General features: G+C 42.9%; 1 protein-coding gene across 2 annotated transcripts in view; it reads left to right on the top strand.

The window, feature by feature from the left end:
• LOC111875623 (cAMP-specific 3',5'-cyclic phosphodiesterase) overlaps nt 1–25,627 on the top strand; it is a 796,526-nt gene that overhangs the window by 109,714 nt on the left and 661,185 nt on the right. The window contains exons 1-2 of one of the 2 annotated variants that reach the window (XM_023872007.2): nt 9,131–9,312; nt 16,925–17,340. The exons of the other annotated variant lie outside the window; for it this stretch is intronic. Coding sequence (XP_023727775.1) covers nt 17,213–17,340 — 128 coding nt within the window. The 5' untranslated portion in view covers nt 9,131–9,312; nt 16,925–17,212. Of the gene's footprint in view, nt 1–9,130; nt 9,313–16,924; nt 17,341–25,627 lie in introns of those variants that run through there. 2 annotated transcript variants of the gene reach the window in all.

Below are 25,627 nucleotides of genomic sequence, written 5' to 3' on the forward strand. Positions count from 1 at the left end.
ACACTGCCTTCAGATTAACGTAGTCATATTAGATGAATATTTCGTAGTTGAATCCTGAAGGCAGCGCATGCAGGAAACTGAGGAAAAATAAAATTGCAGCTGGTTTCACTAAGGTAGTACACTTTTAGTTGGCAAGATGAAATGTCAGTTGGTGCATACAACCCTCGCACTTGGCGAGTTTCCTAAGATTTGAAATGCACTATTTGTTTGCCAACTTGAAGGTGAAGACTAGGCACTACAATATTGATACTTGTACAATTTTCTTTCAACGAAAAGATGAATCTACTCTCGAGCGTTACAAATGATGAAAGGGTTTCCGTAAACAACTCTCAGGTGGATATGATGTCTGTCAGACACTCCTGCTTATAGTAGAGCCTCTGAGGGCGGGGCAGAGTAATGTGTCATCTGTCCATAACATCCCTTTCAGTGCCCCTGCACTGCACTGCACCGCACGGGGCCCGGTATTGACTACGCGCTTTAAGCGTCAACCTGCCTTCCTGTCACACCTGGAAGGAAATATCTTGCCCAGAATCTTTGGTTTTCAGCCGACTTAACAACTTTGTTGCAACTCGACAAATTACGTATCTTGCAGAGAGATTTTTGTGGGTTACTTACGACGCTCCGTGCCTAGACGACAGAGCGTCGGTGGACGGACGAATAAATTATGGACTGAAAATTACCTGATGGAAGCAGTTGTTATATATTCTTGTGTTTATTTATGTCATCATGGTGACTGAGCTAATAGCTGGTTGACAGAGGAATCGGGGTTCGATTTCGGGTAGGGATAGGTGGCGTCTCTTTTATCCACAGCGTCCAGGCCGAGTTTGAGATCCACCCTTCCTTCTATCCACTTGGTAAAGGGGTCTTTTCCTTGTGTTAAAATGGTGGGATAGTGAAACTGCTCATGCATATTCTTCTGGTGTCGAGGTTGAGAATACGAGAAGCTATACAACCACATCCCCACATGACTTCATGGTACAGTAAAGCTATCCCTGTAACAGGCCGTAGAGGCCCATAGAGGTGTGAGACGTCGAGGCTCCCACATTTTTTTCTAGACTCTCGGCTCACAGATGGCGGTAAGTTTGTCAGCCTTACGCGCCGGCCGACTTTTACCCACCAAGAAGATTCCTGGTACTCATCTCAGGGCCATAGTGTGGCTGGAAGGATTAGATCAATTAAAAAATCCAGTGACCACAAATGTAATCAAAACCCACGACCTTACTGCATGGTGCAGTACTCATTGGAGCATGAGGACAAATTTATTTTTGCTGTTCTTAAATTGAGAGGTATTTTTACGTTTTTTTTTATTTTACTTAAACTTTGGAAGGTTATGATTAAACCATTTCAGTTGCTGCTGCGAATGAGAATAATCTGCCATCAACACAAGGAATTGAAAAGGATTACGGTTTTATTGCAACTCCGTATCTCAGGGAAATTGCTGTGTGTGTTCGCATGACCTAGTGCATAGACAGCGTGAGTGCCGTTATACAGCATGAATATTACATCTCGTACGTACGTCATTCAGAGCTATCCACGCAACTGAGCGTATGTAGGCAGCACGGCCGACCAGCTCTTCTTTTTGTGGTCACAACCTTCAAACGGAAGTTAACTCTTTGAGGCCTGAAATTAATCTAAATTATATTTAAATTTCACTCTCTCTCTCTCTGTCTATGGCTTTACAGCCCTTGTGGTCCTTGACCGCTTTTTCTGTTTCTTAATCAATACACAGTCGGTAGGACTCCTTGGACGAAGGATCACTACCTAAACACAGAACAACACAAACACAGAATAAACACACACAAAGATTCAAGCCTCGAGTGGACCTCGAACCCACGATCCCAGTGTTCGAGCGGGCGAAGACGGTTCATGCCTTAGACCACGCGGCCACTCTGATCGGCACTCGGTTAATACTAGGTAGGGAAATTATTATTATTATTATTATTATTATTATTATTATTATTATTATTATTATTATTATTATTATTATTATTATTATTATTGCTCTGCAGCCCTTTGTTGTTGATCCCCGTCAAAGGAGTCCTACGAGTCTGTAAAAGTAAAGTTGTCCCTGTGCTTAACTAATGAAGCACGGCACCATGAAGATGTATGGGGAGTGAATGTATAGATGAATATACTCATGAACTCAGCACTAGCTGGAGGTGAGTGATCAGCTTCACGCTCCTGCCGCTTTACTCCCGGGGAAAAGCTCCAGATGCCCATTGGATAGAAGGCTGGGTGAACTCGAACCAGGCCGTAGCCAGTCTCTATACCGACTGCGCTATCCCGGCTCCACAACCACCGCTGTGAGAACCTCAGATATCCCATGAAGCACTTCGGGGACGTGTTTGTAGAGTGAGAGGTCCCCATTTCAAACGTATGGAAAATGCACGTCATGTTCTTAGAAGCGTGGGATTGTTGGATTATTTAGTGAGTTTCACTGTACCATTAACTGCATGTGTACTTCTTTTTGAGGTGTTTATACAGACGTAAATGGCGACTTGCCGTCTGCCGTCTTATGTCCAAGATACAGGCGCTGGTTTTGAATAATTCAGTAACAGCAGGCTGATGTAACCCAGCACATTTATGAAGAGCTCTTGTCTTCTGCGATGTAATGCCTGCGTTCACGCTAGTTTCTTGCTTGGCATAGGTAGGCCGCACACCGGCATGCGTCAAGACACGATGTATGCGACATGTCGCAAAGAAGGGAGCAGAGTTGAAACGAATGAGATTATGAAAACCGCCGCACACCGGTCTGAGTCATGATGCTGACGTGAGCTACATGCGGACGAATCACGAATGAAGCAAGACTGCGTCCTTTGTCTTATGTCTTGATGCTTATCTTGACGCAGTTGGTGTGCGGCTGCCCTTATTCTTTTATCCTGAAGATGAAGGCTCCAAGGTCGTCCGAAACGTCGGTTGACCTTCAACGGACTACATGGCGTCAAGCCAACAAGGTAGAACCCATCATAACCACCGTTGTGAGAACCTCAAATCCTACTTAAAACATTCCCCCCCCCCTCGCCCCGATGAAGTCATTAGATTTTTCAACTAACCTAATCCTTCCAGCCGCACTATGGCCCTGAGGTCGACTCAACCTCTAACAGAAATGAGTACCAGGAATCTTCCTGGGGGGTAAAGGCGTCCGGCACCTAAAGCTGAGAACCTCACCGCCATCTGTGAACCGACTCTCTAGAGAAAATGTGGGAGCCTCGACGTCTCACAACCCTATGGGTCTTCACGGCCTGTTACAGGGATAGCTTTGCGTATATACTCGTATGTACAGGCTGCATCCTTTCTGGAGCACATGTCTCACCTTATGTCCGCCTATCTAAATGTCCTGCATAAGGTCTGAAATTAATTATTAGCTTAATCGATTAATGTCTCGTACTCTTCCCCAAGTAAAATTAGAATGATCAAGCTAAGGATTATGAGATGGGCAGGGCATGTAGCACGAATTGGGGAGAAGAGTTATGCATAAAAGATATTGGTGGGAAAACCAGAATGAAAGAGACCACTGGGAAGACCAAGGCGTAGGTGGGTGAACAATATTGAAATTGATCTTACAGAGACAGGATGGATGGTATAGATTGGATTGATCGAGCTCAGGATAGGGACCAGTGGAAGGCTTTTTGAACACTGTAATGAAGCTCCGGTTCCATAAAACGCTGGGAAAATCGATTAATATTTCTTTATTATTGTTTTTTTCCTTTGACAACTTAGGCCCTTTGGCCTGTTGCCCATCAGAATTAATCTGGAAGTATGGCTCTTATAGACAGTTGCTAGGACCTCGTGTACTGGTGATCAGCCCCGTCGCAAGGTCGCTACACACACAGGACAACACAAAACGCAGAAGAAACACGGTCAGTACATCGAGTGGTGTTGAACCCACGACCCCAGTGTTCAAGCTGGATAAGACTTCAATACCTTAGACCGCGCGGCCACTGTGATTACCTGCTGTCGTATTAACTTCCAATTTAAGAGATATCAGTAGCTTCACATTCAGTTGCAATACTTCCACACTTTGTTAACTGTAAGTCGTGCATAAAATTGTACGGACACATCTCCTATTGCACACGAATCCCAAATTATGAGGCCGCGTACAGTGATTACAGTTCTGCGGTAGACGTAACCGCAACTAGCGCTGTGGGAGTCTTAACTTATGCAAATTTTGGAACAGAGTCCGTCTTGGCGGAGCTGGTGCCTATCGTTAAGTCCAACTCTCTTGGACCCATTCGAGGGCCAGGTGCATAGTCCACACCCCCGCAACACATTTATACGTGTCGCTCTTCAGAGGCTTCTTGCTTTCTGGCTTCCGGACTAAAATTTTGTGTGCTTTTCTTATTTGCGTATGTTCCCTCCATCCCGTCCTCCAGTTGGTCATACTGACATCTGTGAAGGGTGCAAGATATAAATTCCGTCATTTTATACGATAATAATACTAAAATACAGGACGAAATCATGACATAAACATAAGAAACAGATGTTTTAAAAATGTGGCACAGTTCAGATACTTGGGAACAACGATAATAGATCGAAACCTGATTCAGGAGGAAATTAAGAGGAGATTAAACTCGGGTAATGCTTGCTACCATTCAGTCCAGAACCTTTTGTCTTCTCGTCTGCCGTCCAAAAACATAAAAAATAGAATATACAAAACTATAATTTTGCCTGTGATTCTGTATGGGTGTGAAACTTGGTCTCTGACATTAAGGGAGGAACATAGACTGAGGGTGTTTGAGAGCAGGGTGATGAGGAGAATATTTGGACCGAAGAGAGATGAAATGACAGGAGGTTCAAGGAAACTACATAATGAGGAGCTTCATAACTTGTACTCTTCTCCAAGTATAATTAGAATGATCAAGTGAAGGAGGATGAGGTGGGCAGGTCATGTAGCACGAAAGGGGGAGACGAGGAATGCGTATAGGATATTGGTGGGAAAGCCAGAAGGAAAGAATCACAGGGAAGACCAAGGCGTAGGTGGGTGGAAAATATTAAAATGGATATTAGAAAGGATAAGATGTGATAGTATGGATTGGATTGATCTGGCTGCGGATATGGACCAGTGGAGGACTCTTGTGGACACGGATATAAACCTTCGGGTTCCATAAAATGCTGGGAAGTTCTTGAGTAGCTACAGAATTGGCGGCTCCTCAAGAAGGGCTCAGCTCCATGAGTAAATAAATAAGTAAATGTACGATAATAAGACTAAAATTAATATTAAGGAAGTAAGGTTTCATTGGATTGAACTGGTTCAGGACGGGTTTCAGTGCAGACGTCTTGTGAATCTAAACTTAGAGGTGAAAAAAAAAGGATGAGTTTGTAGACCGACTGAGCCCCTGTCAATAAAATAGATTAATTAAAAATTAAATATATACTAATTTTAACGTAATTATATGGTGCAAAACATGAAATAAAATTTCCAGAAAATATTTACACTAAACTTACTCGTGGAGTTGAATCCTCCTTGTGAAACCAGCAGTTGCAGAGCCACTCAGGGATTTCCCAACATTTTATCGAACCTGAAGTTTCATTACCGCGTTCATAAGAGCTCTCATTTGGTTCCTATTCTGAGCCAGGTCAATCTAATTCATAGCACTCCATCTTTTTAGATAAGATTCATTTTAATATTATCCTCGTACCTACGTCTAAATTTTTTAGTAGTCTCTCTCTTTTTCGATTTCCCACCGAAGCCCTGTATGCATTCCACTTCTCCCCATTCCTGCTACATGCCTTGCCCATCTCATCCTCCTCCACTAGATCCATCTGATTGTATTCGGCGAAGAGTACAAATGATGAAGTTCCTCATTATGCATTCTTCTCTGACCTCCTGTTATTTCATGTTTCTTCGGTCCAAATATTCTCCTCAGTACTCTGTTGAAAATAAATTAACAATTAACACAGAATCCACGAAAATTAATGGAGTTGTTATAAAGACCAAGATTGTCAAGTAGAACTCAGTTCTTTGGGCAAATTAGTGGAGCATTTATTTCACGTGCCCAGTAAAACAATTATTTGACAAGAATCGTTTAGTTTTGACACTGCGGAGGACCACGTATCCGTTCATTTCGATACCCGTGCCGGTAGCGAAGTGGCCACAATGCCACGCTGCTATTGTGTTTGAGATGCATTTCCTCTGTAACCATTTGTCATCAGCAGACAACGCTTTTGGCCCACTCCCGCCTTGGTACAGCTGCTCTCAAGCCCCGCTAATGACGTCCACATCTCATTGTGTTGAGCTCCATTACGATAGCTGCCTATTCTGGGTACTTCTTTAGTTCAATATCCTTCTGTTTGCCTCAGAGTGTAACGAAGGCCCCTGCAGAAATTAAACACATCGCTTCAGCGTCATCAATTGGGATTGTTTACCGCGTCTGAAATAGCTGTTCCTGAGTGGGCGTGCGGTCTGAGGCATGAACAGTCTTGCCTTGCTTAAGCGTTTGGATCGTGGGTTCGAATCCCACTCAAGGTAGTGATGTATGTCTGCGCTTATTCTGTTTGTGTTGTTCTGTGTGTATGTAGAGGCATTGCGACGGGCTGATCCCCCGCACAAGGAGTCCTACCGACTGTGTATAGGATTAAGAAAATGAAAAAGAGATGCAACAGAGGACTGTAGAGCCATAGAGAGATAGATAGATAGACGACCGAGGGGCCGGGAGTTCGAGCCCCAGTAGGGTCAAGAATTTTTTTCACCTCGTCCCGACCCGCTCTGGCTTTCCCCCCAATATCCTATCCAGTGGGTACCAGGAGCACTTTCCCCGGGAGTAAAGCGGCAAGAACGTGAAGCTGATCACTCACCTTCAGCCAGTGCCGAGTTCAAGAATATATTCATCTATACATCCACTCCCCCATACGTCTTCATGGCTTAGTGTATAATTAGTTAAGCACAGGAACATCTTTACCTTTACTATTTTTATTTTCAATGTCTCTTCCACTCATTTCAGGGCAATGGCCTCATGTTCAGTTCCATAATCATTTTTCACAGACGATAGGACTCCTTGGACAAGTGATCAGCCCGTTGCAAGGCCTCTACCTAAACGCAGTACAACACAAGCACATAATAAACGCATACACATCAAACATCCTTGCCTTGATTGGGATTCGAACCCACGATCCAAGTGTCCGAGCGAAAGAAGACATTTCGTGTCTTAGTCCGCGCGGCTACTGTGACCGGCTTACCTTTTATCTGTACTAACAGAAAATTCTGTTCTGATTTATACTGCGGGATTTTCATATGTGTGAATTAGAACGTGGGAAATTCTCAAACTTGTTGTGACGATTGATAAGCGAACACAGAGTTTTGACCAGCCTCACTGCTTTCAAATGCCACTTCATCTCCGTCCAAGTATCTTTATCTTGCTGCATCACTCTTTCGGAACATGATGTATGAAAATCACCGCTCTTGATGATATTTCAAGCAAAAGTTCAGGGGCACGATATCGAGGGAAAGGTTAGGGAGTCGTATCTAGCAGACGGCGTTTATGGATATTGCAAGCAGAAATGTCTTCTATTGCATTTGTCTGCGGCATGTTATGGAGGCCCATAAGGTTGTGAGACTTCGAGGCTCCAACGTTTTCTGTAGACAGCTGGTTCAGAGATGGCGGTAAGGTTGTCAGCCTTGCTAGTCGGCCGCACTTAACGCCCCAGGCAGATTCCTGGTACTCATTTCTGTTAGAGGCTGAGTCGACCCCAAGGCAATAGTGCCGCAGGATATATTAGGTAATTGTAGAAAATTCACCTCATATTGACTCGACCCGGGATTTTTCGGCTCTTAGAATAGTGTCTCAACCGACTACGCTACCGCGTGCCCCCATGCGTTAGTGTAAAGTAGCGAATTTGTATTTATTTATAGGCATACATATGAGGAAAGTTTTCTTGATTGCATTGGTAAACTGGCTTCTACACTTAGCACAGAGCAAGTTAGCGCTTCTGACTTGTGTTCGCGGAGATACCGCGTTCGAATCTCGGCCGGGACACTGATTTTCCTGATTCAATTTTCTTCGTAATGTTCTATATTCCCTCCAGGCAGATGTCGGGTTAGTATTTTAATGTAGGTCACAACAGTTGGCTTCCACAGTCTTGACAATTCATTATCGTCAGTTCGACGGTATATAGGTTTAGCTACTGAAGCTGAGTCCTTCTTGAGAAGCCGCCAGTTGCTCAGCCACTCAAGAATTTCCCACATTTGATGGAACCCGAAGTTTCATTTCGTATCCACAAGTGGCCGCAACTGGTCCCTGTCCCCAGCCAGTTCAATCCAGTCCATATCATCCAAGCCACTTTCATGTTACATCTCATTTATGTTTAGGTCTTCCTAATGTTGTCTTACCTTCTGGCTCGCTCATCAAAACCCTGTAAGAGTTTTTGTCCATGGATGCTACATGCCCTTTCCATTTAATGATCCTTGATATTTAATTCTAATTAAAGCTGAGAAGAAGCTTCCCGTCATGCAACTGTCTCCGACGTCCGAACTGATATTAAACAAAGTTGTCCCTGTGCTTAACTAACTAAACACTTCACCATGGCGTGTGGGGGTGGATGTATAGATCCACGTATTCTTGACTTCAGCACTAGTTGGACGTGAGTGGTCAGCTTCACGCCTCAGCCGCTTTACCCTAGGAGAAAGAGCCCCGGTACCCAATGGATAGGAGGGTGGGTGAACCCCAGAGCCTGTCTGGACGACGTGAAGAGGAGAAAAATGTCCCTACCGGGACTCGAACTCCGACTCCTTAGTCACTTGCCAAACCGAATAAATAAGTACGAAAACACAGACGTAATGCCGGTATGACTAAAAATTATGATAATCATTATGGTACTAGTCGTGGTGGTCATGTTATTACTGTTAATTTGGCATTGTCAGTCAGGATTTTTGGCTGAATTTTCTTTCAGCTAAATGCACAAGTTTTATTTGTGGCCAGAGGTACATGGGTTCCCTGGAGCTGAGGTGAATAGCAACAGTGAGTTATATTTTAGGTTAGCTTGTTTTCTGAATGGAGCTAGTCCAAGATATGTGCCCCTACCCTCTATCCTCCCCCTCTCCTCTTCCCCGTCTATCCCTCCATATTCCTGACCGCAAATGTTTTCTTATTCTTTACGCCGTGTAGTTTTGAAGTTTTCGCGGCGGAGTACCACTGAGACTCCACGAGAGTAGGAAATACGTGGAGAGATGAAATGAAGGGGGAACGGAACTTTCTTACATAGGAAACGTCGGAAACATCGGACGTGTTTCGTGTGCGGTTCGGTTCGGTTTTTTTGTGTGGGAAACTTCGACAGGCGTTCAGCGCAGTGTGATATATGATTTGTTACACGGCTAAAGTAGGTAATGACATTGATGTATTTGTGTTCTGCCCCTGTAAGAGGGGCTCCGTATTTTCATCACTCTTGCTCACACATGGCACCTTGCCCAATGTGACTTATTTTCGTAATGTTTCCTTAAATTTATTTCAAATATTTTTGATAGTGTTCTCAGTGTTCCTTGCCTGCTATTTGAGATCTTGCGGGAATTACAAGTGGTGCACCGTTGCGTAGTTAATGAGCGTATGAATTTGTGATGTAGCACGTACAGAAGTATGTCAATATGTATTGGAAGTTGAATGTATGTACGAATGAATGCATAAGGGGTGGGTCTTCTGGTTTCTTGCACCGCGACCTACAGTGATCTATTGTGCTTTGTACTGGAAGCTAGTGATACTGTAAGGTAAAGTTCTCTCTGTGATTAATTAATTAAGCACTAAATGATGAAGATGTATGGGGGAGTGGATGTATATACCCATATTTTCTTGACCTCGGCAATAATTGGATGTGAGCGGTCACCTTCACTCCCCGGCCGCTGCACCTGCAGGTACCCATTGGACAGGAGGTTATGTTGGCCCCAGAACTGGTCTTGAGGCAGTAGAGAAAATATTCTGGACACTACCGGGACTCAAACTCCGGTCTCTCTGTTGTTCAACCTGTACCAGTCGCTATCCCGTATCCTAATGTTGATACTGCACCGTTTTAAAATATGTTTGAGAGACAAAGGCATGTTGGGATGTTTTCGGCGATTTTGGACACAGCCACTATTAGAAATGTGTACCAGGAATGTTCTGGGGATAAAGAGTAGCCGGAGCATAAAGCTGAGGACCTAAACGGCATCTGTGAGCCGATTTTCTAGAAAATGTGGGAGCCTCGACGTCTCACAAACATATGGCCCTTCACGGTTCTGTTACAGGGATAGTTTTTTTAATCCTATGCATTGGTTTTCATAGATTGGTTTTTTGGCTAGGTTTGTTGAATAAAATTTTCACCTCTCTTTCTATCTTAGTCTCAGTTTTGTGCACCCTTTATCACAGTTTTTATACGTATATCTTCCTGTTACCTCCCTTCGACAAGTCCTAGTCTCAGGTGTTTATGTAGCAGTAGTGTCCAGTTATTGAGCTTAGCTTCTTCTAAATAAATCCAGAGAGTAGGCGTCATTTAAGGACGGAAACAGGTCCGGTTTCCGAAAGGCTGTGTTCTCTAGTTTTTAGAATACCGGAGGAAGGAGAAAGCCCAAAACCCGAGTAATTCTTAGTTTCTGTGTTGTTTAATGATTCACGGTTTAAAACTAACGGAGTTTTTTTTTTTTTGCAGAATTAAACGTGGTACAGTTTCATGGAGCGTTAATATCAAATTTTACATCTCTCTCGTCACGTGAAGCTGTCCTTCCGGTTCGATATATATATATATATATATANGAGAGAGATGTAAAATTTGATATTAACGCACAAAATACAGTATATTTATTTTACGTTAGACCGATTGTCACCGGTTTATATCGTATTCAGGAAGTATCGACTTCGAACCTTGACCGGGGAATTGGCTTCCTGACTGAGATTTTCGTCAGTTTTACTCAGTTTCTCCACGAATATAGTGCGATAGTATTAGGATTTGAGGTTCTCATAGCGGCTATTGTGAAGAGTTCTATCTTATGGAATGTAACGCCTTATAAGCCGTTGAAAGCCAAACGACGTTTCAGAGATCTCTTTCGCTTCCTTCATCAGGACCGAAGAATAATCTAAGATGCAAATAAGTGCTTCTCACTGGTTTTTTGATAAGCATAATTTTCCATTCCGAAGATAGAGGCGAAATATTCCTCAGAAACGTCGGTTGACTTTCAACGGTGTTATACATAACCTCCCCACCTCATCCTCCTTGACTTGATCATTCTAATTATACTTGGAGAAGAGTATAAGTTATGAAGCTCCTCACTGTGCAGTTTTCTCCAAGCTCCTGTCACTTCATCTCTCTTGGTCCAAATGTTCTCCTCAGCACCCTGTTCTCAAACACCCTCAGCCCATGTTCCTCCCTTAATGTCAGAGACCGAGTTTCACACCCATACAGAACCACAGGCAAAATTATAGTTTTGTATATCAAGATCATGTGTAATCATGCCTTAAATGACAGTTCCGAAATTTTAAGTTTTAAATCAGCAGAGTTTGTTTGTCGTGAATGGTTTTGCTGCCTAGAGTCGAGAGGACCTACAAGTATGTGATAGCCATGATGTCCATCAGCACGCTTCTTAATGGCAATGAGAGGGATGTCGACGTTTCGTAACTCGGATCGCTTTCACAGCCCGTTCCTGCCTTCAGCAGCGTCAGCAGTCACTGTCAGTCATTGAAATTAAATTGCTTTTGGTGGGCATAGTAGACGCTCAGCGTATCTCTACAAATAGACAGAAATTTCAGGGCTCTGAAACGCTAAGACCGAGTTTCGATTACAAGCCTGTATCCTTCTGAGCAGGCTGGCTAAAGCGGTGCCTTCTGGTTTGTGTATGGGGGTGATATAGAGCCGGAATAGCTCAGTCGGTATAGCAACGAGATGCCGGGTTCTGTTACCGGCTTGGTTAAGTTACAAGCTTCAGACGAGCTCTGGGGCCCACTCAGCCTCCTATCCAATGGGTACCGGGTGCTCTTTCCCAGGGAATAAAGCGGCCGGGGCGTGAAGCTGACCACTCCATGTAGTACCCAGATCAAGAACGGTAGAGAGATACCTCCACTGTACCATACGTCTCAGGGGCTAGGTGCTTAATCATTTATTACCGGCTGTCCTCACTGAGGTTATTTGTAGTTTTCTTCAGTCACTACAGGAAAATTAACGGGATAGTGCCTCATGTTGGACTACCACTGTTTCCTTTTCTAACTCATTGTGCTGCTATGTTCTTGAACGCTATGCAGTTTGTGGTTGTGATAGCTTCGTTAAGTAAACCAGAGGTAATTAGATTAACGTGTGTGCTAACTGCGATTGTGTCGCTGCGTTGCTGTTTTCGGTGTTAGGTGTTATCGTAGTGCGTAATGAATTCTTTATATCAGGCTGACTGCTTATTCCATGGAACTGAGACCTTCTTGAGAAGCCAATATTTGCTCAGCAGCTCCAGAATTTCCCAACATTCCATGGAACCCTAAGGTTCATTGCCGCCCACAGTGGTCTCGCGGTCTAAAGCATGAACTGTCTTCGCTCCCTCGGAAGCCGGGGATCGTGGGTTCCAGTCCCACACAAGGCGTGGATGTTTGGTGTGTGTATGCATTTATTCTGTGTTTGTGTTTTCCTGTGTTTACGTAGCGGCCTTGCGACAGGCTGATCTCCCGTCCAAGGAGTTCTACCGTGTATAAAAGTGAACATGAAGCTGAGAAATCAGCCCTGTGCTCCACAGTGGGAGCAAGAGGAGGAGAAGAAAAAAGGTTAATTACCATGTTCACAAGATCCTTCCACTGGTTCCTATCCTGAGCCAGATCAATCCAGTCTAAACCACTTCATCCTAATTCATTTTAATATAATTCTGCCACCTAGTCTGGATCTTCCCAGTGGTCTCTTTCCTTTACGTTTTCCTACCAAAATTCCATATGTATTCCTCTTCTCCCCCATACCTGCTATATTCCCTACCAATCTCATCCTCTTTGACTTGTTGATTACATCTGAAGAAGAGTGCAAGCTATGAAACTCCTCCTTATGTAGTTTTCTCCAGTGTTTTCTTCTTTCTTCAGCCCAAATATTCTCCTCAGCACGTTCTTGTACCTCAGTACAGTGTACAGTGACGCAGTCATCTCTTCTTCCCCTTAGCACTGTTCTCCTGAACTGACGCCAACATAACAGCTTCATTCGGGGACACCTGGCCGAAGTCTCGACCTCATGGCAATGTACGCTTCACCGTAGCTTCTCTCTGTATGTCTCTCCGTCCGTCCGTCCAAGTATGAATCCTCTTTGAACCGTTTTCACGAAATAAACATGCAGGAAGATTCCTCGGACACTCACGCAACTTCAGTATGACTTTGGAAAAATAAGCGGTTATACAACGTAACGTCAGTTAACTGCATGTGGCAGGATATTTCTTGAGAAGCTAGTAGTCACTTAGCTAGTCCAGAAATCCTTACCCCTTTTACAGACCCTGACAGTTCATTCCTGTGCTACCACTGCCCCATAATCTAAACCAGGTTAATGTAATCCACATCGATAAGCCGCATTTCTTCAAAATATTTTCATATTATTCCTCCAGTGACACCTAGATTTTCGTAGAGCCCTCTTCTGAATTGTGCATACGTTTTCCATGTGTTACATGTATCTACAGGCCCTGTCCTTGCCTTGCGTCTATGGCTCCACAGCAGTCTGTTCCTCCTTTTCCTCTTTTCAGTTTCAGGCCGCTACCTACATACACACAGGGCAGCACAAACACAGAATAAACGTACATAGATATCCATGTCTCAAGTGGGATCCGAACCCACAATCCTAGTGTTCGAGCGGGAGAACATATTTCATGCCTTAGACCGCGCGGCCACTGTGATCGGCCCTTCATTTATTCAGCCGTAGAATATTTTTTTAAACGTATGAAATTTGTCATTTTACAAATTTTTATCCATTTTCATGTTTCTCTCTCTCTCTAAACATTGTGCCCAGCGCCCTGTTCTCTGGTATCCTCATTATGTAAATGTGGTATTTCCTGTCGGATCCCTAACTGTTACCCAGAGACATTCATTATAATTCATACCTTCCTCCCTGACCGTTAAATTAATGAGAAATTAAAAAATAGTTTGAGATAAACTTTCAAAAAAATACAATTTAAAGTTAACCCCCCCCCCCAAACCAGAAAACTTTTTAAGATCTGCAGAGCCGTTAGTGTAACTGTCTTCTCGGTGTTTCCTAAGAGAGCGGCATTTAATTCACGGACTGACATTTTGCGTGTTGGCTGTTTTCTTTTTCTTTTTATTGCTAGTGGGGTGGGACTAAGTCCCTTGTACTGCGGCCACTTCTGGATTATTGTACCAGCCCCAGATGATAGGTGAGGGTGATTGTGGAGCAGTTGGTGGAATGAAGATTGGCAGGGGAAACCGAAGTACTCGGACGTAACCTGCCCCAGCGCCACTGTGTCCACCAAAAATCCCACTTGAGCAGGCCCGGGATCGAACCCGGGCCGCCGCGGTGGGAAACCAGCGACTAACCGCTTAAGCTATGGTGCGGCCTCATGTTGGGTGTAGGGCGGACGTTCGGAAATTAACCTCCATTCTGTTTCATATGTCAGCAGCTATCTTCCTGCACGTCTGCCTGGAGTGCAGATAGCAATGGGAAACGTCACGTGCATTGAAATGGCACATGTTCTGTGTGACCGAGTTCTTCGGAATTTCTTACTGCCGTTTAACACGCCACGCTTCCTTTATTACGTGCGTGTGATGCAGTGTTTTGTTTGTGACACGTGTAAAGTACTCCGGAATCTTCATTAGTCTCTTAACTCCTCACTTGATCTTCGTCAGCGATCAGGAACGGAAAAAGTGAAAGCAAATTCGATCTGTGATAAGTGAAATATTATTCAAGTGCCTTTCATTTTACTGAAAAAGTGGTGATGAATATAAATTAGCTTATGAATGGAAAACCGCTTTATTTTGTAGAGTTCTGTCTTCTGTGATATAACATCACGTAGTCCGTTGAAAAACAATCGACGTTTCGGAGGAACATCGCCTCCATCTTCAGTATCGGAGAATAAGCCAAGCAAGAAATTAGCGTGAAGCAGGTAGGCCGTTGGATGCTGGTTTCTTGTTTGGTTTTTTCGACCCTGAAGTTGAAGGCGACATATTCCTCCGAAACGCCGGTTGACTTTCAGAAAACAGTACTCTTCGTAACAACCGCTGTGACTTAGTTGTGGTTCTGTGAATATTTGTATCAGTTACGATCGTGTGTTACAAATTTGAGATTTCTTGAACTTATTATATAAAGTTTAATATAATGAGAGTCAGATTTTTAGATGTGACACCGTCTAATTTCATAGAAAATTACTGGCGTTTCGGAGTAACATACTGCCACTATCTTCAGGGTCGAAGAGTAAGCGAAAAAAGGCATCCAGTAACAATTTTCTGGTTGATTCTAAACGGTTCTGACGATGGTGTATAACACACACAATTACTGTAGTTTTTTAATTGTTCCATCATCCGGTATTCTAGAAAAAACACGACGTTTCGGGATTTGGATCTGTTTCCGTACTCACTGGACCAGTGATTGAGATTAGGTTTTTCCAAGAGGCCCAACTGAGTACGTGTCTTCGCCCCCTCACCTGAGGACAGAAACAGATCCAATCTCCGAAATTTCGTGTTTTCTATTTTGTGGAATACCGACAGATGGAAAAAAAGTCCAAAAACGCAGTAATTTTGTAATTTTCCTAATTGGCTCACTTTTCCACCCTGATGATTGAGGCAGTATGTTTCTCCGGATCGCCGGTATACTTCCACCAGACTACACGGCGTCATATACCAGAAAATAACACTCTTCGCGGTCACCGCCATTAAAATCTCAGATCCAACAAAAAGATTTTCACAGTTTTCGGAATATTCTATAATAAATTAGTGTTGTGTGGGCTACCATTTAATGATATTTAATTTTTTTAAAGCATGACATTTTTTGTGAGACTCATGACCATATGCTCTTTTCTGGGCACCGACAAGTATCGCGTTCTTATTCTGTTGCCATATTTATCGTGGGAATGCTCTCAGCTCTGCGCAGCTCTGTGTGTAGAACAACGTGAGAATATCAGGATAGTTTGGCTGCTAGTTTAATCTAAATTTTACGTATGTACCTCTTAAATTTCACGCGTAGTTGGTTGAGGGGCTATGCTACAAGCCGGAAGGTCGCGGGTTCAAGTCCCGATAAGGTCATTGGATTTTTTCAGTTGACCTAATCCTTCCAGCCGCACTAGGCCCTGGGGTTTACTCAGCCTCTTACGCGGCCGGCGCATAAGGCTGACAACCTTACGCCATCTTTGAGCCGATAATGTGGGGCCTCAACGTCTCACAACCCTATGGGCCTTCACGGCCTGGTACAGGGATAGCTTTACTTTACTTTTGCCTCTTAAATTTCAGAGAGATGTATTGCTATATAATTCTCGTTCTGTATCTTAATTTAATTGTAAGGGGACAGAAGGAACTAAAATATATGCAAAAACTCTCACGCTGTAAAAATTTTCCACATTTCTCTCTGTGTATTTAAACAAAATTTGGTGAATTTTTGTCGAAAGCACTGAAATTACCTGATTTCTGTTTACCGCAGATAATAATTCTTGAGCTTAACACATTGCTCGAACTTAAGCTATGTATTAGATCACGAATAAAGGAAAGAGTTCTCTGTTAGTCTATCGTGTCTATTCTGTGAGTACGGATAATATTTTGACTAGGAATTTTGAAGTGTATTATACTATATAAAGAGGATGGTGTAAAATTGAATCTTCATGCGTTTTATTACTGGGAGATATCTTTAAAAGCCGGCATCGGCGCGTCGTTGACAAGAAAGGGGAGACAAAGAAGAAGTCCGAAAGTTTATATAAACACATTTTGTGCCTTTTCGATTAGTTCCAAACGGATATTTCGCTGTTCTGCTAAAATATCTCTTTGCATTTACGATTTTATTGATAATTCAGTTTGTTGCTATTTTTTAGTGAAATGTCTTGAGTAAAGCGAAGTGAACTTGATAAACTTTTAAGCTGCAGCTGAAGAATCCTTGAAACAAAGAAGTCTTTAACGTGATACCTCTCGCTGTGTTTGAATAGCTTAGCAACGGTTTGTTCATACAGATTAAGTTAGGGATGTTTTTATTTGATTCTACATGGAATCAATTTACCTTTAAACAGTTCTGACTCGCAGTGGCTTCTACAAGCTTATTGCTGTGATAATAAAAATGCTGATCGATATATTGTGTATGTGAGTTTCCGCACTGAGCATTCAGCATGGAATTCCTCAGTGTCGAGTCTGCAGTTGATAGCTACTCTACAGCAATATTGACAACCACTACAAGAAGACGTATTACTCGCAGACCAAGAGACAGATGGACAGTGGTAGTTGGACCGGAAGTACGGTACGTATAACTACCATTAATATAGTAACCTAAAAGTTAACGATGTACTTTAGGATTAAAATATAATTTCTAAGTTTAGACTTGCAACACAGCAAGTGCAAGTCACTTGTCATGTGTGTGTGTGTGTGAGTTGTTAATTTTAAAAGCGCTACATAAATTCATAAACTGAATACCATTTGTGATTGATTCTCATGTCGTGGAATAGAAATAAAACTAAACTAAAAACTCCGTGGCCTCTATTCCACAAAAGAACTATACCGACCCAGTGACCCCCGCTTCTCGGCGAAGTTAGTGCCAACTTTTGCGGATAGAGGGTGTCACGTGGTCAGCGCAACGGATTCTCACGCTTTTCTAGACCGGAGTGCAATAGAACTTATTTACTTACTTACTTACTTACTTGCTCATGGAGCTGAGCCCTTCTGGAGGAGCCGCCAATTCTGTAGCTACTCAAGAATTTCCCAGCATTTTATGGAACCCGAAGGTTCATTACCGTATTCACAAGAGCCCTCCACATGTCCCTATCCTGAGTCAGATCAATCCAATCAATATCATCCCATTCTATCTCTCTAAGATCAATTTTAATATTGTCCACCCACCTAAGCCTTGGTCTTTCCAGAATGCAATAGAACTAAGTTCTAGAAATTCCACAGCCGCTTGGGGGGGGGGAGTTTAGTTGCGCATAAAAGTCCGCAATATTTCTTCAAACGACAGCGGGAATAGTTCATAAGAGAGAGTGCTCTTTCCTATAACCATCAGTGCGTCATACTTGAGACACTCTGTTGACAAAAATGATGTACTGATTGATTTTCTTTACTGCTAGTGGGGTGGGACTAAGTCCCTTGTACTGCGGCCACTTCTGGCCTATTGTACCAGCCCCAGATGATAGGTGAGGGTGATTGTGGAGCAACTGAGGGAATGAAGATTGGCAGGGGAAACCGAAGTATTCGGAGAAAACCTGCCACAGCGGCACTTTGTCCACCACAAATCCCACTTGACCAGACCCTGGATCGAACCCGGGAAGCCAGCGACTAACCGCTCGAGCTATGGCGTGGCCCTGTCCTGATTAAGATCCGGCCGATCTCTTCGGCTGTGGCAGTTTTAACACAGAAGCATCGCTGGCCGATCCAGTCGATGTATGGTGTGCACAGGTTTAATGCTATGCTGAGTGTGTGCAGATTTTAGGAAGATATTTTGTTCGTACAGCTTCTTATGTATTTGAAATATTTTTCAGTAGAACAAGACTCAATAAAATGAAAACGAAGCATACTTTCCGTGTAACATACGCGAAGCTTTTTTCTTATTATTACCTTATCTCACAGCCATTTGTTTAACAAGTGCCATTCTGTTGTCTAATGCAATTGATTATCCCGTGTTGCTTTTCTCTGTGACGTACGCTCTTACACTTGTGGAGAGGCGTATAAAATTCTTGCACAAAGATAGATAGTAAATACATATGCACAATACATGTATATGTTTTAAGTCAATTACGAACATGGCGACGGTGCAAGACTTCGAGTTTTTGTCCGACAAATTTATCGTATTGAAAATATGTTCTCAAATAATATCTTCACAAAAATAAAGTAAAAAGTAACAAAAATCACCGTTCCTAACTATTCCTCTATTGTTATAGAGGCGTGTTTACATTGCCTTTGCATAAAACGGCAGTTCTTCTATTATTGCTTGCGTATTCGTTGTCGCGAGTTTACCTTGCCGTTGCCTAGCAATTGATGTCTGCTCTGGCTCCACTTTTCCGCCTTTCAGGCGTCATATCACATAGTAGCAGATCTGTAGGACCAGAAACACAAGAAATCAGGCTATGTAGGTTCTGTCCAGAACTCTTGGGTTATATGTTTGTCTAATTTCATTGTAATTTATTTACACAGTTAACCTTTTAATAGCTAATAGATGATACATACTTATAAAACTACTGTTTCTAAGTAACAGGAAAACGTACGCCGAATGGACCGAAACTCTACTCAAGATATATCGCAAACAGTGTGCCGATCATTGAAATAGGCGACGACTAGTCGATCTAATATTTATCGCAATATTTTACTCAGTATTTTGCACAAGTAAACTTAAAGCTATCCCTGTAAGAGGTCGTGAAGTCCCATAGAGTTGTGAGACGTCGAGGCTCCCACGTCTTCGAGACAATCGGCCCACAGATGGCGGTAAAGTTGTCAGCCTTATGAGCCGGCCGCCTCTTACCCCCCAGAAAGATTCCTGGTACTCATTTCTGTTAGAAGCTGAGTCGACTCTAGGACCATGGTGCGGCTGGAAGGAATAAGTAGATTGAAAAATCCACCTCATCGGAACACGAACCCGCGACCTTTCGGCTTGTATCATAGTGCCTCAAGCAACTACGCTACCGCGTACTTAAATACGTAGTTTGTCTGATAACAGTGTGACGCTGCACTGCGCTGTGTCTCGAACTGTTAACATCCAGATAATGGGGACACATATGTCTACTGTAATGCGAGAGACAACGACACCTGTGCTGTTCGCCATAACATGCCTATATCATGACTCGGCACTTGAAGGCGGCGACAGGAATGCGCATTCTTATTCAGTACAATAGGTCTGTATTACAGCGCTATACATCGGTATGTTACAACGTAACAATGTCCGACCAAACATCGCTGTGAAGTGGTTAACATTCTTGGCCAGGAGATGGTTTCGCGGTATTCCTCAGTCCGTTCAAGCTAATGCTGGCATAGAACCTCAGATTATAAATTCAGTAGCCTCGGAACACTTTATGAGCCAAGTGTTAACACTTTACACAATTTTGAGTTTGAGGTTTTGGCGGGTGTCCGGGAAGAATTCATACTGACATCTTGCTTGACTTACTGTACTTCCCTGAAGACGTAGGCGATATGTTCTTCCGAAACTAGAACATATGGAAATTTTCGCTTTACACGATCACGAAGCGCATTCATGCTATTCTGAAATTCTACAGAGATATATCTTCTTCTTCTTCTTCTTCATTGGCACTACAGCCCTCATTTGGGTCTAGGCCTACCTCCATGAAAACCTCCGTTTCACACAAAGATATATACCTTAACAAAAATGTATTTTTCCCATCTCTTTCCTTCTGGCTTTCCCACCAATATCCTGTAAGCATTCCTCGTCTCCCCCATTCGTGCTACATGCCCTGCCCACCTAATCCTTCTTGACCTTTCTAATTATACTTGGAGAAGAGTATAAGTATTGAAGGTCCTCATTATGCAGTTTCCTCCAACCTCCATCACTTCATCTCTTTTCGGTCCAAATATTCTTCTTAACACCCTGTTCTCAAACACCCTCAGTCTATGTTCCTCCCTTAATGTCAGAGACCAAGTTTCACACCCATACAAAACCACAGGCTAGATAATACAGACACATAAAACAAAATGTTAATTCTTCTGTGCGTGCCTTGCTTTGAGACCGCATATCCATTTCCGTAAGATTAATGTTGCTAGCACCTGCTTCAGGACAGCTGCACTCGGCTTCGGCACGTCCTGTCATATTTCTTTATTCACGACGCATCGATCAATTTCTTAAATTTAATATCAGCTCTAAAATTACTTCAGCCCGTCCGTTACGTAACACGCAACCTTCCCTACTCTTTCCTTTACATAGCGGCGCGCTACAAGCTGATCCACTGAGAAATCAGGAGGCAGCATTCAAACTGGCTGTGGAGCGCACCCTGCCTCCTACCTGCTAGGTACCGAGAATCTATCCCCGAGGACAAAGCGGTACGGAGCGTGAAACTGACCACTCACTTCCATCACGAATCCCACTGCTATAAAAAGCTATCCTTTAAGTAATCCTGAATTTCTGCACATTATAATAAAGGGAAAGTTTTCAATATTTATGCATTATTTTGTTTTTATTTTCAGGTGAGTACTTCAACCTTACTATCTGCTGCCTTTCGTACCGTGTGTGGTAAGTTTACCTGTAATTTTTATAAAGCTTCTACTACTGAAATTAAAGAGATAACTGTGATTATTACCAAGGAATTGAATTATGACATAGTCAGGTGTCGAACCTACGGAACCAGTTTTATGAAGCTATATGCACAAAGACGCTCACAATAGAATGTTTTAAAGTCATTTTAATTAGTGAGATACAAAATCTGTTCGAGCAAGTATCTGTTTCGATTTCTCCTTATGATTCGTCGCGAAAAGTTAAGTTAGTAATATGATACCCTAATAACTATACCATCAAAAGTTAACATAGTCGTACATTCATAACTTCACATTTAGTTTAATGTTCCATCGCATATCCGTGTTCCATTTGTCATGTCTCACAATTGCGGAACTTATTGCGTTTTTCCACGACATATACAGAATTCTAATACAGTTTGTTGCAGCATAATGAAAAGATAGGCTGTTGAACAGAAATAAGGCTGGAGTTAAAGTGCAAATCATATCAGGATACTTCGTAGCCTGCAGGCCGGCATGGCTTTAGAATTACACAGTCACATGCAAATGTGCCCACAATAAATTGACCACTGTTCTGTTTATGCTTGAATATGTTGCATTTTTCTTGAGCATCTATATCTAGCAATAAAGACATTATATAATGAATTACAAACACGATGAATAACCGTTCGATTTTTAAAGCATTTTCAAAGCCTCTGTAGTCTAGTGGTCATAGTTCCTGGTTACAGTTTCAGAGGTCCGGGTTCGATTCCCGACGCTACCAGATCATCTGAGAAGTAGTGGGTGTGGAACGGTGAAGATAATTGAGGAGCTGTTTCAAGGAAATAGCTGCTTCGATTTAGAGAACAGAGATTATCGGCCGTGGGGATCGTTGCTCTGACCACGTGATAGCCTCTATCCGCAAAAGTTGGCACTAAATTTGCCGACAAGCGGCGGTCGCTCAGTCGGTATAGTTCGCTTGCGGACTACAGACCATTGAGTTTTTCATGTTAAGGATATTACGATGGGCAGGACACGTTGCCCAAGATAAATTAGAAATGCTTACACAGTTAATTGTAGAAATCCTTAACTTCTGAAACTCATAAAATTACTGGACGCTAATATTAAGAAGTTCTGAGTCACATCCGATAAATTGCTGCTGACATTCGCCAGCACAGTCATTGTTAGCTCCGGCCCCCGCGGGACACATGATCATATTTTTCTGTCCATATCTGTATAAGTTCTGTGAAGAAATATTCGCCTACTTTGTCTTTGCTACGACACGGACAAATACTGGAGACGGTGTTTCCTCTGCGGTCCGCCCCGAAGTTATATAAACAAAACAACTTCAGCTTTCAGGAATTGGAAGGGATACGCAGATTCACAGACATCAGGACATCATAAGCCTCCTTTTATTTTTTCATAATATGGAAAGGAGGCTGAAAAACATAATGCACATGACTATCACAGGTCTATTAACCTTATTGGTCTAATTTAGTGCTGTTCACAGCTGATCTTCTTTCTGGCTTTACCCTTCGATTTCGATAATCAAAACGAGAAAGGAAATAAAGAATACGCATCCAAGGAACTGTTTAACTTTGGTCTTACCCTTCCAGGAATGTCCATGAAACTAAGATATACCCATGCGTACTCTCTCACCAATATGTGTGAGACGTTGCCCACTTGATGAGGCTTAAGCTTCATTGCCAGCGAATATTTCTCGCATGGCTCTAAGCTTGCGAAATCAGTGTCACAAGTAGAACCCAACTCTGGTACGTCAATATTTTGACTAAGGTCATAAAATCGTAAGGTAATGTGACATTTAATTTGAAAGGTCATGATATTTTATATTTTTTTATCTTATCTCTCCTCTACTTGGCTTCCGTCCGAGTGCCTTCAGAGTGAGACCGAGTGTCTGTTCTGGAAAATATGCAGCTCAGATGTTCTTAAATTCCTGCGTTTTCGGAAATTTTGCGAGGAATTGCTGTTGTAGAAACGGCCAATATTATTGGTATACAAGTCAAAGTGGTCGCCTTTCCGCACAGGCCACGTCCTGCACTGCGTCGTGTCCCTTGGCACTGTGACCTGACGAGGCGAGTAAGACGTGTGGACCCAACAGATGTATCCCCGTACACAAATAAGCACGTAAACAACACCTACTTTTGAAACTAACGGAACTAACGGCACTTTCCAGTCTCCTGCGAAATTTGCAGTGGATCCAGAGACATTGGCCAACATATGTACATAATATTGTTTTTATTTGTTTGTTTTATCATCTCTTTTCTTTTATTTCTTGCAACATATTCCTTTCCCAGTCACTGTAGCAATATCATAAAAGGATTAAGAAAACATAACAAAATTACAGGCGCTTTTTTCTATCAGAACGCTACTCTAATGTAAAGGTAAAGGTGTTCCCGTGCTTAATTAATTAAACACCACGGCATGAAGATGTATTTGGGAGTGGAGGATTGTCTCCACCATTTTTAACCTCGGTACTGGTTGGAGGTGAGTGATGAGTTTCACGCCACTGCTACCTCACTTTAGGCGCAAGAGCGCTCAGTATCCATTGGGTAGGAGGCAGGGTGGACTCTGTGGAAAAGATTGAAATCTCTTTTCCCCTCCGGGAATTGAACCCCGGACTTCCAGTCCGTAGACTGTCGCTATACCGACTGAGCAATCCCGGCTCTTAGTGATGTCGTTAGATTGGTGAAATTTACATGCTCTCCATTTCTGTTCTTTAAAACAAAAATAATGCCGAAAAATCATATTGTTTCAGTTTTCGAATTCTAAATCCGCGGGTCGGACAGTTTTGATACTATACTACAAACCGAGAGGTCGCGGATTCCGTTTCCGATGAGGTCATTGGATTCTTCAATTGACCTAATCCTTCCAGCTTCACTATGGCCCTGGGGTAGACTCAGCTTCTAACAGAAATGTGTACCAGGAATCTTCTTGGGGGGTAAAGGGCGGCCGGCGCGTATGACTGATAACCTCACCGCCATCTGTGAGCCGATTGTCTAGGAAATATGGGAACCTCGACGTCCTACAACCCTATGGGCCTCCATGGCCTATTACAGGAATAGCTTTACCTCCTTACAGCAATTTGTTGCTTTCAGAAGCGGATCCAGTTGAAAACTACATTGAGAAGAAATAAACGAAACTGTTTTCTGAGGTCGCGACGTGTGAAAATTGATACTGTGAAAAGCTAGCCCAGTTTCATGAGGAGTTTCTTATACACGTACATTTCTACTTTACCGCGGGAACGTCTTTACCGAGTTGTTACCTAGCAACGATAAGGGGATACGTAGAAATACCCACAGACCCACGTATCCAACAAGTCTTCTATTGTTGCGTGTATTCGTTGCAGCGGGAATGTGTTTACCGTTGCTTGGCAGTGAAAGAAGGGACACACTTTACCGAGAGTTTGCCTAGCAACGGTAATAGAGATACACATATAGAAACACAGACTGATGGGAGGGATTTCTAATGTGCGCTGCTGAGATGGGCTCAGGTGCCATGATAAACATACCAAGTATCATAGAGATTTGTTCAGGAATTCAAAATTTGGCAAGTGAGTTAATAGACGCAGACAGCATGCAGATTGCATGAGCTTACTTTTTTCAAAACTAAGGAAAGTAGGCTAAAAGTGATGAAGGAATGAGTGAGCATAGTGACAGCCAGTCACTTGAAGGCACAGTAGCCCCAGCAGAGGGTGCATCACGAGAAGTGAACAGTGTCCATCATGCTGACAGTGTAATGAAGCGACTGCTGGTCTAAGCCTTTCAAGGAATGGGAATTTAATTACTTAATAGGATACATAGTGCTTTTCTGTCGTGCCGTTGCCATGACATGACGTGACATACTGTCAGGCCTTTTAAAGTGATGGTCATGACACCTCTTGGAGCAAGTCTCGTCTGTCTATCATTGAATACAATATTGGTTCTCCTTTCATCGCGATATTTGTTCTTGCTTTCGTGTCTGTTTGCCGATCTGTGGTCTAGAATATGAGATGGCGTACAGGGTCGATGACACAGAAATATGTCGAGCAGACCTTTGGCTAATATCTCGACATGCAAGTCTCCTCTCACTGAAGAGTATGGGCGGAGGCTGATTGAGTGGAAGTGGTGCTAAAACCCAACAATTCTTCGTATGGAGGGTTCGGTTGGATCCCAAAGTCGACCGTACTTTATTTTGTGAATACATTTATTTCCTCGATATAAATTTTATAGTCCCTAACGACTTATTCGGAGCTAGAACAGATGAGTCAGAATATTTTCTAAGTTACTGGCGGATGGCCGCACCATAGCTGAAGCGGTTAGTAGATGGCTTCCCATCGCGGATGCCCGGGTTCGATCCCGGGTCTGATCAAGTGGGATTTGTGGTGG

This window comes from Cryptotermes secundus, unplaced genomic scaffold (assembly GCF_002891405.2).
Source record: "Cryptotermes secundus unplaced genomic scaffold, Csec_1.0 scaffold141, whole genome shotgun sequence".
NCBI lineage: Eukaryota > Metazoa > Arthropoda > Insecta > Blattodea > Kalotermitidae > Cryptotermes > Cryptotermes secundus.